Here is a 13,530-nt window from a genome sequence, read left to right as displayed (position 1 = left end):
GATCTAGGATCTTTTTGAAATATCCTAATTCGAGAACAAAACAAATGGAAAGAAAATTTTGAAACTTTTCTTTTTGTTTCTATTGCAAAAAAATCTAAAAACTGCAATATTTTGTCGATCTACCGATTATATACAATTTTAATGTATCTTCAATCTGTAAATCCTGTAGGAAGTTATTTTGCACTGAGTTAGTCAACGTTTTTAATGTCAGTTGATTAGCTGTAGTTGTTTTTTGGTACAACAGTTCGGGAAACTTGTAGACATTGTAGAAGACTTGAGAGTAAAACTGTAGATTTTTCTGTATTTTAGAAGGAGTCAATTATTGACGTTATTACTATGGAGTCTGAGATTATTTGGACAGCTGTTTTATTTCTGCCCTTAAAAATATGTAAATTTAAACAAATGCATTCTATTTCACATACTGTGGAAGAAAAAGTTCTTAAACAAAACAAGTTTGAAGAATTTAATTTAAAGGTACTTTTGAAATTATCTGAAAATTCAGTTGAAAGTTAAAGAAAAACAATATTTTTCCCTAAAAAGATAATATAGTGTTATATCAGATTATATTTTTATTTTGAAATCCCACAATTTGTTCTGAGTAACTGAAAACACAAAAGCATTACAATGTCTTATATGTTTGAACCACTCGCACCAAATTTTAACTGGTGATAAAACTTTAAAATAGGAAGAAAGTTCTTCCATTGGTGAGAAATGCTTAGTTTCTGAGGTACGGAATGTTCAATTAAAAAAAAGAAAGTATTTATCCAAATATATTGAATTTTTGAATGAATTGAAAATATTTGAAGTACGAGGGTCATTCAAATATAAATGAGAATTAATTTTTTTCTTATTGATAAAATTAAATTCACAAAAAATGTCTCATTTTTCTACATAATCGCCTTCCTTTGAAACACATTTTTCCCACCTGATTGGGAGCTTTTTGATTCCGTCACTGTAGAAAGAAGGATGGCAGGTCGTTAGCCAGTTGCGCACGAACGCCTCCATCTCTGTCACCAGCGAAACGCTGCCCTCCCAAAGCCTCTTTCAATGGCCCGAACATGTGATAATCACATGGGGACAGGTCCGGACTGTGGGTGGGTGTTCGAGAGTTTTCCAGAACATTTCTTCCAATTTCTGGCATGTTTGGTTTGCCGTATGGGGTCGAGCATTATCCTGGAGCAAAATGACGTTTCTCATGGGTTGGCGACGTCTTTTGCTTCGATAAGCGGCCCTAACCTGTTCAAAAAGTCTACAGTAGTAACCAGCATTAATTGTTCTCCGCTCGTGTAGAAAATCCAGCAGAAGGATTCCTTTTGAGTCCCAAAAAACTGTAGCCAGAACTGTACCCGCTGACAAGCGCGATTTGGAGCGGCCTTTCCTTTTTTTCGTCATTCCATGCTCACTTGCTTACTTTTGGGAGTATAATGACGGTCCCACGTCTCATCGCATGTCACTATACAGTTGAGAAATGCGTCCCCTTCAGTACGGTACCATTGCAAATGCCGTTGACAGATGTCAAGACGAACATTCTTCTGTTCCCCCAAGAGAAGGTGTGGCACCCAACGAGCTGACTTTTGACAAACCAACCTCATCACAGATGATGGTATGGATAGTCCCGACACTGATCTTCACATCACGTTATTTCTGTGACTGTCCAACCTCTCTCGTCCTTCAGAGAAGGCTTTGTGCTGAATAAACACACGGGGTTGTTATCTCTGCAAAATTTCAGCAGAGCGGACCCCCTCCCGCGTCAAAGAATTTTATGATAATCCATTGCGCAACAGATGGGTGTACTTCCATCTCGCTCATCTTTGCCTTTATTTGGCTAACGGTCCTAGGGCCGTGTCGACTGCAATCCCCCACTCGTCCGATTCCTACCAACATACCCTGTCCGTACCTGAACCAATCGGTGCCCTTTCAGGATGTCCACCTCGACTTTTTCATTTATATTTGAGTCACCCTCGTATATAAATGCTAATAATTTACCCAGTTAAAGGCAAAAATCCATTGAATTGATTTACACGACGTAAACCAGTGGTGGTGATTCTGGAAGGTACTGGAACTGGAACCTCAAAATTTCGACTGCACCAATTTTTTTTAGAATGCCTAAAAAATTCATTTACGTAAATATTAATTTTTTTGCAAATTGTGGCTCTTGCTCTTTTAGAAATTTCCTTGGCAATGGTTTTTTTGGACCTTCGATAGTTATACTGTATATAAAAATGTGTTTGGAGCAAAAAAATTCCTAAACATTCATTTTATGAAATGAATACTTTTAGAGATATTTCAAATTTATTCAACTATGTACTAAGCTTATTTTTAATTTGAAAAAAATAATAGCTTGAGAATAGCTTGTTAGAATAAAGTGAAAAATAGCCTTTTCTTCGAAATCTTGTTAAAAACTAAATACTCTTATCGAATTTGCAAAACAGTATTTAATTTTTTATTGGATAAATTATTATCAAAAATTTTATCTGTATACAGAGTGTTTGGAAAAGTTGGTACAAAAGGAGGTGAAAGTAAAGCCAAAAGTAGTAAAAAAAGTTGCTATAAACATTGGTCCTCCGGAGCACCGGATATATGGCCTTCCAAAGGAGTCTTATCATTTGGATATTTTTTAAAATAACTTTCTTTCTGATTAAAATAATGGAATGAAAATTGTAGGTAATAATCATACTATAAGGGTCTTTAACTATCGTAAGTTTCATCAAAATCGGTTATAAATGAGTAGTTAGAAAACTATCCTTATTTATAACCGATTTTGATTAAACTTATAATAGTTAGAGACCCTTATGGTATGATTATTACCTACAATTTTCATTCCATTATTTTAATCAGAAAGAAAGTTATTTTAAAAAATATCCAAATGATAAGACTCCTTTGGAGGGCCATATCTAGTAACGGCGTTCCGGAGGACCAATGTTTATAGGAACTTTTTTTACTACTTTTGGCTCTACTTTCACTTCCTTAAATTTTGTACTAACTTTTCCAAACACCCTGTACATCAAACATCTTCAGAAATATGTATTTGAATAAATATATTTGTTCTCACTTGAACACCTTGGAATATTTTGGAAAGTAAGCACTCATGTTTATGAGAACTTTATTTTTTGTTTTGAGGAGTTCGCCAGGTAAATTTTGACATTTGCGATTCGGGACACCCTGTATTAGCAATTAATGTTGGTTATAAAATCTTATTTTACCAAAATAGGAAACTGAATATTTGTCATATTACTTTTTTAACTTTGGTATCTGATACACTGGATATTTCATAATTTACTCAAAAACTACTTTTCATCATTATGCACAACTAATTCCAACTATTTTGATCTATAAGTATGAAAAAGTCAAATCAGTATCTAAAGGACAATATTCTGATAAAAATTGACATGTATATATCAAGTTCAATTGAATAGGTTCTAATAGGAAAAAAAAATGAAACTGCAAATGTATACCTTGTAAATTAGTTTCTTTGAAACCGACATTTTTATGAAGCCCAAATTGCGAGTACCTTCTAAAACCAATGCAATAAGTTTTCTAAATATCTTGGAAGCTCCATGTGACCCCTCCGGGATCTGTTATGCAATACTTGAGTAGTGCTAAGGGTAACTTTAATATAAAGAAATCGAGACTCGCCCTTGTTTCATGACAAATTGTGTACTGATACTATTATTTGTAATATAATATATTTTTATTTATGCTTAAATATATTCTTATTGTAATATGAAAATTATTGTTGTTAAATATTTATAGTTACGTAAGTGGATAAGCGTATCAAAAACATGTTATTGCAAAAAAGACAACACCACTCTGTTGTAATTAATGACACATTCTGTAGATAATCTGAACCGGGGGCTGCTTTTAAAATATTACCGTCCGCAAGACGAAGTGCTATATTTGTTGCTAAAGAAAGCTTTGAGTTTATTTTTGTTAAATGTCGTTGTTGTACATAGGAATTTGTAACTGTCGTACGATTATTTGCAAGCAATGGTGGAATTTTAAAAGCAAGCTCTAATATGTGCACCCTCCGCACATATATACTCTATGTAGTTTTCTTGAATGTGTAAATATAGAGGTATAATACCAGTTTTTTATTTTTCCACCCAACTAACATTTCCTTTCTTCCACTTTGTGTCGGTTTAGGGGGCCCACGCTTGTAGCTAATTTCTGTCTTTACTAATTTCTTAGTGGGTGCACTTTGGTTTTTAGTTTTTTAGTTTTATTAAAATCCCAACTCGCCTTTCTAAAATGATCGTTTTGTAGTGTAGCTTAATTTTATTTTCTAAGGCAACAAATCAAATTGCAATTCTTATTACGTCACCGGCTTGCATTCCAGATTTCTACTAAATTTGCTATTGGACTGCTTTGTACTAATAAATGAGTAAACTGCACTCTTGAGAGTTAGCATGATTATTATTAAGGGAAGATATACAGGGTGTAACATTGAATGGGGGTCATATTTATATGAAAGCTACCTTTGACCTTTAGAATACATTTCGGTAGTTTTCTCTAATTCTATTTTTGACACCTGAATATTTGTTAACCTTTTTTTTTCGTAATTCTCATACTCTACCCTTGGACAGGCTGGTGTAATTTCAAACTGTATGTGCTAGCCACAAGCGCATAGGTGTACAGAATGTTTTATCAAACTGCATCTTTTTTTATTCATATGCATGTCTTCATATCAGAAATTTGACAATGAAGACACACAAACACGCCGTACCATCCCTAAACATTGAAAGAAATAACTATAAAAAAGTTATCCACACTAAATCTTACTAAAACTTGATAAAACATGTTTCATTATACAAACTCTTTTGATTCCAGTAAAAATTAATACTTTACGCAGAAAGTTACAAAGAGTGACCGCAAAAATCGCCCGTTTTTTCACAATTCGCAGAGAACTAAAGAAAATAGATAAAAATATGTTTTTGGTCTTAAATTACTTGTATAAAATAAAGATGAGCAGGGCTTAGTTTTTTGAAAATTTTCAAAAATCACCCCCATTTAGGGGTTGAAAAGACGCCCAAAATGAAGAATTGAAAATTACCAATAAATTTAAAAACTATTAGCATGTGAATTTTTCTTGATACAAAGAAAGATTTATTCTCATGACTGAAATAAGCATGTTGAATTAGAAAATCCACCCTTAAGCGCCCCCAAAAATAGAGAATATCAGAAATAATTATAAAAATTCCAAAAAAAAAATATATTAAGATAATTCACATGCTAATAGTTTTTATATCGATTGGTAATATTCAAATTCTTCATTTTTGGCATATTTTCAACCCCTAATTAGGGGTGATTTTTAAAATTTTCAGAATACGAAAAGCTATGCTCATTTCAGTTTTTTATGACAAGTAATTTGCGACCAAAAACATATTTTTATGTATTTTTTAAATTCTCTGCGAATTGTGAAAAAACGGGCGAAAATCAAAGGTTTTTTGCGGTCACCCTTTACCTGTTAAAAAACACTTTGTAAACCAGTAAGCTGAAAATCAAAATAAAAAGTCATATTTGAATTAATTTTGGCCATTTGTTTTTTGTCCAGTAGTGCCCTATTGTCATATCACATCAGATGGATTGATATGTGGTTCACCTAAATTAGGTCAGTGCCCCAGATCATTGTCACTGACATTCACAATCTATACACAGTGCTCTAGAAAAATTGTAACAAATACTTTTATTGAAAACTTATTATTAAACGGTGAAAATAATTACTTTCAAGCATAAATTACTTTTAATTACAATTAGAAGCATATTCCACATACCTACTTAATTAGTTAGTATTTAATAAATCATGCAAAAAATAATTTTCTTAAAAACCCGATTTTTTTAATATCTATCACTTCGTCTGCACTGCCAAAAATATATGGTGACTTTAAAATAACACGTAACAAAATTAAAATTATACAAATGCAATCGGGTTTTTTAAATTATTTTCCATTGTAGTTTCACTCTGCCACTGTTAGCTTCATACATTTGGTTTAAAAAGATAACAACAGGCAGCACTGTTCAGTGTGCATTTTTAAAACAGCTTGGCAACTGCTCAATGGTAGCATAAACAGTTTGAAAAAAATAGTACATTGTGTAACGAGTGGGGAAAAGTTGCCAATAGCGCCACACGGACGCAGTTGAAGCACGAGCAAAGCGAGTGCGGAAAGTGCCCAAGTGGCGCTATGGCAACTTTTCCGAATGAGTTGCACATACTATTTTCTATCACAAGCGCTATGAAAATAACATCACGCTGTTGTACTATCTAGCACTTTCCGTGCACCTAACCACCTACACTATAGGTCCCATAGCGTGCGCGCGTGATAGAAAGATTATAACTCAACTATTTGCTTGTTTTAAAAAAAATTAAATTCAGGTTAGTTGAGGATAACGGACTATTACCCCAATGAACTTGAACCCCACTTAACGTTACACCCTGTATAAGGGATTCAAATTTAGAATACATTAATACATTTTTGTGTAAATTTTAACTACAGTTTTGAATTTTCTATTCAGGAAAAGTTGCTTATTAAATTTAAATACTATTTTCTTCTAACGTAATATAAAATCACAGGGCGTAGTATTAACACTAGTAGTTGAAAAAAATATATACATTCACATAATTGTCATTTTTTAAAATGAAAAAAATTTGTAGATTTTTACTTTTGTAAATTATTTTTTTAATTTTGTTATAATTTTTTATGAATCTCTCTTCCTCTGTTTATTTTTTTTTCTATAAAACTGAAATTAAAAGATGTACACTGGCTTAACTTTTATTTTAATTTGAAAATTTCAGTCGACCCGTACCAAATATCCCACCAAGAATACCCGACAGGCCACTCCCAGGGAGACCCAATTAAGATACTAGTCAAAATTTAGGTGTTACTTTTTTGGGACCAATAAGGTAAACTCGCCTCAGCAGATACCTTATTTAAAAAAAAAAAAACAGTTTTTACGAGTGAGAATTGAAATACTGTGATTCTTATAGTGTCTGGACATGAAGACTATGTTTTTCTTCGTTTTTGTATGTTATTTTATAACGATAAATAGTACAATAATTGACAGTAGTACTCATTCAATTTTGTTTGAAACATCAAGACTAGTCTTTAATGTATAGTATTATTAGTTTTCCTTTATTTTATTGTCTGTCCAATCGCAGTTTTAAGTTAATTAATAAGTACTAATTGTATTTATGTATATATGTTAATTTGTATTAAATTTATTTTTAATAATCCTTTTTTTAATTTTGCTGGAATATTAGGGAGGAAAAATTCTGCAAAAATTCTGCAGTACCCAGAAGCTGTCGGGATTAATTGATTAATCACTGTATTACACTCCACTGTGTATGCTTTATATTTCAGGAATAGAGAACAAAAAAAGAAATTAATAATCATGGTATATGACTATTGTTTTTTAAAATATTTGCCTTAAAGGTCAAAACATTTTTGCAGCACTTTAAGCAATTTTTCGATTCCGATTGAGATACATCCAAAACACATTTTGAATGCATCAACCACTTCTTTAGGCATCGAAAAACGTTGGCCTCGTGATTTATTTTTGATGTGCGGAAATAAAAAAAAAGTAATTAGGTGCCAAATCAGAGCTGTACGGTGGATGTCTTATCAATTCGGTTTCTTCAATTCCCAAAAAATCTCTTGCTTGGCCCGATGTGAAAGCTCGCATTGTCCTGGTGGAGAATAATGCGTCTTCGGTTTCCCTTATTTTTCCGAAGGCTTCTGGCACACAAACAACTGTGTACCATTCAGAATTGACCGTTCGACGTTGTACTAATAATGGCTAGCAAATGTCCTGTTTTTCCAAAGAAACGGGTGACCATTTGCTTAGAAGTGGTCTTGGTCCAACTTTTGTTGGATTTGGTTCATCTTGAAAGACCCATAGAGTCAACTACTGTTTACTTACGGGCTCATACGTGTTGATCTACGATTTATCATCTGTAACCATGTCATAGACATGTTTTGAAGCACCGCTATCATATCTCTTAACATTTCTTTCGACCAATCGACTTGAGCCTTTTTTTGTGTTTGTCAAATTATGTCTTAAATTTTTTGATGGACTTTGAGTGTTTAATATAAGAATTGATAAGATCTTCATTTCAAAGGGCTGTTTTCTTATTTTTAAAGTTTTGAAAAATTTGCTTTGAGTTCTAACAGGTTAAAACGAACACTCGAACATAAAACTGTAACACTTTGAAACCATACTGTACACTTTTAAAAGTGTGCCACTAGGATAATTCTTTAAAAAAGTAAAGTTGATTACCACATACTTTATAACTCGTGAGGAGGGTATTGAAAATCAATTACCACATAGGTAATTTTTATTACAATTAATTGTAAATAATTAATTCAGTCAAAAAGTATTGTCCGACAAATTTCAAGCCGCGTTTTTTCAGTCCGACAGCTGGAAATCGGAATTTTCATGGGATATGATAAATTGATTACCACATATCTAATTTTCATTATTTCCACTTTTAAATTTACTGTACAAAATAGTGATATAAGTGTCTGACGATCTAATGTCCGCAAATTATTAAAAAATCAAAATCGATAATCGTAATGAAATTTAATTTTTTCACTCCAAAAATTTCATATTTATAAATGGTTATTAATTATTATTATGTAAATTATTATTTGTTTCAAATAAATAATTATAATATTGCTTAATATTTATGCTTAAAAATTTTAAAGTTATAAACAAATTAAGTTATTTTTGACACGATTAATAAATACAAAATTCAACATTCAAACTATTTTCTCCTATAATACTTTAAAAGTTCCCGCCTCATGTTACTTTCATGAGTAGTAGCAATTATAACAGGTTTAGTAGTAAACTAGTATAGTACAATCATGGGCAACTTAAAGTCACCACCATCCGAGCGATTCTCTTTCTATCGCGCCCCACTACAAATTCTTGGTGCGTATTTACATTACAAAGCATTTCGTTAATAAGTTAAAGGATGATAGATTTACTAGAAAGAGCTAGGTCGTCTATTCTCAGTATTTGCACTATTTGGAACCTCCTGAAAATAAATACCTACTCAGGTTTGCCTTTTTCTCTCTCAAGTCTTCATTCACGTTTGTTATTTTTCTTTACAAAAGTTTTCCTATTTTTCTAAAAGAAAATCCCAAAACTTTTGTGCATAATTTTTTTATACCAAACATACTTTCTTGAAATCGTTTAATTCCTTTCTTGATATTTATTTGGTTAAATTGAACATAAGAGATTTAGAATTACAAGAATAAAACGAAAAATATCTATATATTTATATGGAATTTTGCTTAATATATGAAAATACCTTATTAGAAATCATAAATACATGTGCACATTTTTTACGAAATTTTTTTCATCTTTTTTTGTCAGACTGACGATTTGCGGATATATTTTTGTTGGACATTACAATTTTTGCTTATAAAAAACACTTTTCTATCGTGTGTTATTTTTGTTCAACATGTGGTAATCGATTTATCATACCCCGTGAAAATTCCGATTTTCAGCTGTTGGACTGAAAAAATGCGGCTTGAAATTTGTCGGACAACAATACTTTTTGACTGAATTAATTATTTACAATTAATTTTCCTAAAAATTACCTATGTGGTAACTGATTTTCAATACCCTGTCATTTTGGCATATTTTGGCCGGTAGACACGTCAATGTTGGAAGAATTTCTGTCGGACAAATTTAAATCGGCATTTGCAACAAAATTTCCTGTAACTTAAGCTAAAAAAAGGTGTGGTTTTGACGTTTCAAGACCCCGGGAAATTGTCATGTTTTTGAACTTTTCCGAGTGGAAAAGCGGAGGAATCGAGAAGAGTCGCTGAGGATGCGTGCAGTAGACTTGTCAAAACAAAGCTCCTCACGAGATATAAAGTATGTGGTAATCAACTTTCCAGGGGGGCCTGTAATGCGGACTATTAGAAATGCGAACAATGATGTTTACAAATTTAGATACAGAACTACATTTAATTGCCACCATAGCCTGAAAAGTTCTTTATTAACGAATTTAATACTCTTTTAAAGTACAGTAAAACAGATTATGTTAAGAATGTTTCTACCTTTATGTAATAGTAACTATTTTAGTATTATGAAGGATTTTGGAATGCATAAATGCGGGTTTAAGAACCAGCCGTAAATTTATGAGATTTTATTTTTAAATATTTATCTAATTATTATAACCACCTCATTCATCATTTTCTTCAAAAGTGTAGTGCTTCTTTCCCTGTCCAGGATACTGCTTAGGAAGAGTCGCTTGAAACATTTTAACATTTTCAAATAAAAAGTATAAGCCATAAAAACCAGCTATTGTTCCTAGAAATTGCAACCATAAATACCACATGGGCTTTCTAAACTTCGCATTTACATCATAACGATCCTCCCTGACCAGATCAAACTCGACATGCAACTGAAACAAATTTTAATTACTTCTTTAAGAAAACGTGTCTAATTTAAAATGACATGTTAAGAGACACATATCTAATACACCTACCGGTTCATTGAAATTCCTTTTCAACTCGGGATTATCCCATGGGTAAAAGGGATCCTTGGACTCGGCCGATTGAAGTGGTAACTCAGGGTAGTCGCCATATCCCTGTCCATCATCTGGATAAGGTTTGTACTCTGCCAGAGGTATTCCGTATTTCTCTGCAGCAGCTATCTTTTCCTCTTCTGTTTTAGGAAACGGTGCTGGCTTATAGTCTTTATTCCAGTCTACAGAAAATAACATTAAATTACATAACATAACCTAAAATACTACAAAAAATATTCTATATTTAGTATACTTACGATTTCTAACGGCAGTAAGCAATACCGCATTATTTTTTAACCACGACTGAGGAATTCTTGTTTTCACCAGGGAGTTCATTTTTTTTTAATTAAAGTTAATAAGATCAAAACATCAAAACGTCAAATGTCAAATATGACTTTTGAGGGGTCTGTTTGTTTGTTAATTTGTAGTTAGACATTGGATAATAAGGAAAATTTTGCAAAAGTAAATGCAAAATCAAAAGAAATCGAAATAATATTATATTAAATTATCTGCGTAATGTTCAAATATTTTTAAAATTAATTAATTTTTCGATCTAAATCGACAAATTAACAAAATTGAAAGTGAACAGTGTGACCAATAATGTGAAAAAATAGGGCCTACATTTTGACATTGACAGAATCTTAACAGTTGGCAATTTAGGTTGACCTAAATGTTAACCTAACTTTGTACTGCATTAATAAAAACAATATTAATTTAAAAATGATTCACAGTTTGTTTATAATAAATTCTCAGGGGTAAGCTTGTTGGAATTTAAAAATATTTAACCCTTATTTAACGTTGTTTCCTAGAGATGTGTTTCTTGAAAAACACTGGAGAAGTGTTATATCTAGATCAGTATGTGATTATTACTTAGAAGCCCAGAGGGCAAATGGAAATGATATTAATCCTGTAATAGCCACCCCTCACCACTATCTCATTTCTATTCAAAGGGGCGGTGTGAGTTTTGTAGCTGTTTGCATGGAAGAAATACCACCTCTGTTTGTAATCGAATTTTTACACAGAATTGTCGATACATTCCAGGTCAGTAATAACTCGGTTTAGGATATATTTAATATATGTTCCATTTTTTAGGATTATTTTTCAGACTGTACTGAATCTATAATCAAAGAAAATTATGTGGTAGTGTATGAGGTACTGATAAATAACATTATTGATTGCATCTCTATCTTCATTTTATTTTATAGCTTTTAGATGAAATGTTAGATAATGGTTTTCCTTTAGCAACTGAGAGTAATATCCTTAAAGAATTAATTAAGCCTCCAAATATACTAAGGACTATTGCTAACACAGTTACAGGGAAAACAAAGTAAGTTAAGGGCACATTTAAAATGTGAGAAATTATTGTTCTTTTTTTTAGTGTAAGTGATATCTTACCTACCGGTCAGTTGTCTAACATTCCATGGAGAAGATCAGGGGTAAAGTATACTAACAATGAAGCATACTTCGATGTAGTGGAAGAAGTTGATGCTATCATTGATAAATCTGGTGCTACTGTATTTGCAGAAATTCAGGGATATGTAAGATTCCATATATGTTCTTTAGTAAGTCCCTTATGAAATATATATTTTAGATTGACTGTTGCATTAAACTTAGTGGTATGCCTGATTTGACACTGTCATTTGTTAATCCAAGATTATTTGATGACGTTAGTTTTCATCCATGTGTAAGATTCAAAAGGTGGGAGGTATGAAAATATTAAAAACTTTCTTTTACATTTGTATTTTTATTATATATCTTTTAGGCGGAAAAGTTGCTTTCTTTTATACCACCAGATGGTAATTTTAGATTAATCTCTTATCATATTGGCAGCCAGAGTGTTGTCGCTATACCTATTTATGTTCGACATAATTTGTCTATTAAAACTGGTGAACAAGCTAGGTTGGATTTGACTGTGGGGCCAAAACAAACACTAGGTAGAACAGTGGAAGGTAAGCTTCTTTTTATAGTCAACTTTTGTTACAGTTCCTTGGCTCAAAATAATTATATTTAGCCTAACTTACCTACATCCAAAATTTCTTAAAAATTTTCTGTTTTTTTTTTGGAACAATCCAAAAATGTGACCATCGGTTTTAACTATTTTCGAGATGTGAATTTGTACATTTAAATGAGGTTTTTAATGCTTTTCTTAATAAATTTTAGAACGTACAAGTGTATTTGCCAATCTTTTTTTGGTATTTGTTCAAAGACTACACATTATTTTTTTTTAGAATAGCAGAAGACTTCATTTGGAAACTTTTAATTCCAGTGATTTTTTCTTTGAATAAGTAGTTTAGTCATATTTATAGTTTAAAAGTCAAAATAAAAAAAAATTATCAAAATGACCGCTGCTCTCTACAATGCATAAATTAATGCAAAAAACTGAAATGAGGTATTTGGATCATTTCGGCTTTATTTCCTGAAACTGTTGCATCTATGCAGTTTTGCTTCACTGCCAATCATAGGTTTCACGATACCCTACAAAAAGCAATCAGAGAGTGTTGAATCTAGTAAACGAGCCGGACAGTTTATAGGTGCATCGTGTTCCCTTACTATCCATCGGTCAGTTCAGTCAACAATTCTCTAACAGTTAGAGAGAATTGTTAGATGTGGCAAATTTGTTTTTCTTGCAGAAAATTAAGTAATTTTCTCTGTTTAAACAATTTGATATCAGGGGGTGAGAATAAACTTGTCAGTGACTCGAATCTAGACATTAATTTTGAAGTGATATTGGTAAGTTTAGTGGCATGATGGTTTCGTAGGAATAAGTAAAGTCATTAAATAAATTAGTTACACCTTGGTAAACATGTTTCATCTATAAATAATTTTTTTTTATTGAAATTTAGATCTAGAATCCTTGAATGAAATGACAAAAAGCAATCTTTGTATCAACGGGCACTTTTTGAAAATGGTACGGGTATAGTGGTTGTTTTTTTAAGATATCATAAACCATACAGCTTTACCCAATACACCAAAATTATGGCTTATACTTGTATATA

At 31.9% G+C, this 13,530-nt stretch overlaps 3 protein-coding genes across 5 annotated transcripts in view; 2 read left to right on the top strand and 1 right to left on the bottom strand.

Moving 5' to 3' along the window:
• The window catches only part of LOC108910171 (dynamin), a 32,782-nt gene extending 25,635 nt beyond the window's left edge, over positions 1-7,147 (top strand). For all 3 annotated transcript variants that reach the window (XM_018714701.1, XM_018714702.1, XM_018714700.1), the window contains one exon: positions 6,791-7,147. In XM_018714701.1, coding sequence (XP_018570217.1) covers positions 6,791-6,854 — 64 coding nt within the window. In that variant the 3' untranslated portion in view covers positions 6,855-7,147. The remainder of the gene's footprint in view (positions 1-6,790) is intronic.
• Positions 7,148-10,138: 2,991 nt separating this feature from the next.
• On the bottom strand, positions 10,139-10,938 carry LOC108910166 (NADH dehydrogenase [ubiquinone] 1 beta subcomplex subunit 8, mitochondrial). Its single transcript, XM_018714696.1, has 3 exons — positions 10,792-10,938; positions 10,496-10,716; positions 10,139-10,411 (listed from the first exon to the last, which is right to left on the bottom strand). Exons 1-3 carry the CDS (start codon positions 10,868-10,870, stop codon positions 10,190-10,192), a joined length of 522 nt encoding a protein of 173 aa, XP_018570212.1. The 5' UTR covers positions 10,871-10,938; the 3' UTR covers positions 10,139-10,189.
• A 255-nt stretch (positions 10,939-11,193) lies between these two features.
• LOC108910164 (AP-3 complex subunit mu-2) lies at positions 11,194-12,545 on the top strand. The gene is made up of 7 exons (XM_018714693.1): positions 11,194-11,289; positions 11,344-11,575; positions 11,627-11,686; positions 11,740-11,861; positions 11,913-12,072; positions 12,126-12,239; positions 12,297-12,545. The coding sequence occupies exons 1-7, from the start codon at positions 11,255-11,257 to the stop codon at positions 12,543-12,545; spliced, it is 972 nt and encodes a 323-aa protein (XP_018570209.1). The 5' UTR covers positions 11,194-11,254.
• The last annotated feature ends 985 nt before the right edge of the window (positions 12,546-13,530 follow it).

This window comes from Anoplophora glabripennis, unplaced genomic scaffold (genome assembly GCF_000390285.2).
Source record: "Anoplophora glabripennis isolate ALB-LARVAE unplaced genomic scaffold, Agla_2.0 scaffold372, whole genome shotgun sequence".
NCBI classification, from domain to species: domain Eukaryota; kingdom Metazoa; phylum Arthropoda; class Insecta; order Coleoptera; family Cerambycidae; genus Anoplophora; species Anoplophora glabripennis.
This window is presented reverse-complemented; position numbering and strand designations above follow the sequence as displayed.

Bases quoted from the DNA above. Each gene is read 5' to 3' on its own strand.
- LOC108910164 (XM_018714693.1), top strand. From the start codon at position 11,255: ATGATTCACAGTTTGTTTATAATAAATTCTCAGGG. The intron at 11,576-11,626 runs GTCAGTAATAAC...TCCATTTTTTAG, and splicing joins GAATTGTCGATACATTCCAG to GATTATTTTTCAGACTGTAC. The intron at 12,073-12,125 runs GTAAGATTCCAT...TATATATTTTAG, and splicing joins TTGCAGAAATTCAGGGATAT to ATTGACTGTTGCATTAAACT.
- LOC108910166 (XM_018714696.1), bottom strand. From the start codon at position 10,870: ATGAACTCCCTGGTGAAAACAAGAATTCCTCAGTCGTGGTTAAAAAAT. The intron at 10,717-10,791 runs GTAAGTATACTA...TATTTTCTGTAG, and splicing joins GCTTACTGCCGTTAGAAATC to ACTGGAATAAAGACTATAAG. The intron at 10,412-10,495 runs GTAGGTGTATTA...AATTTGTTTCAG, and splicing joins AAAGGAATTTCAATGAACCG to TTGCATGTCGAGTTTGATCT.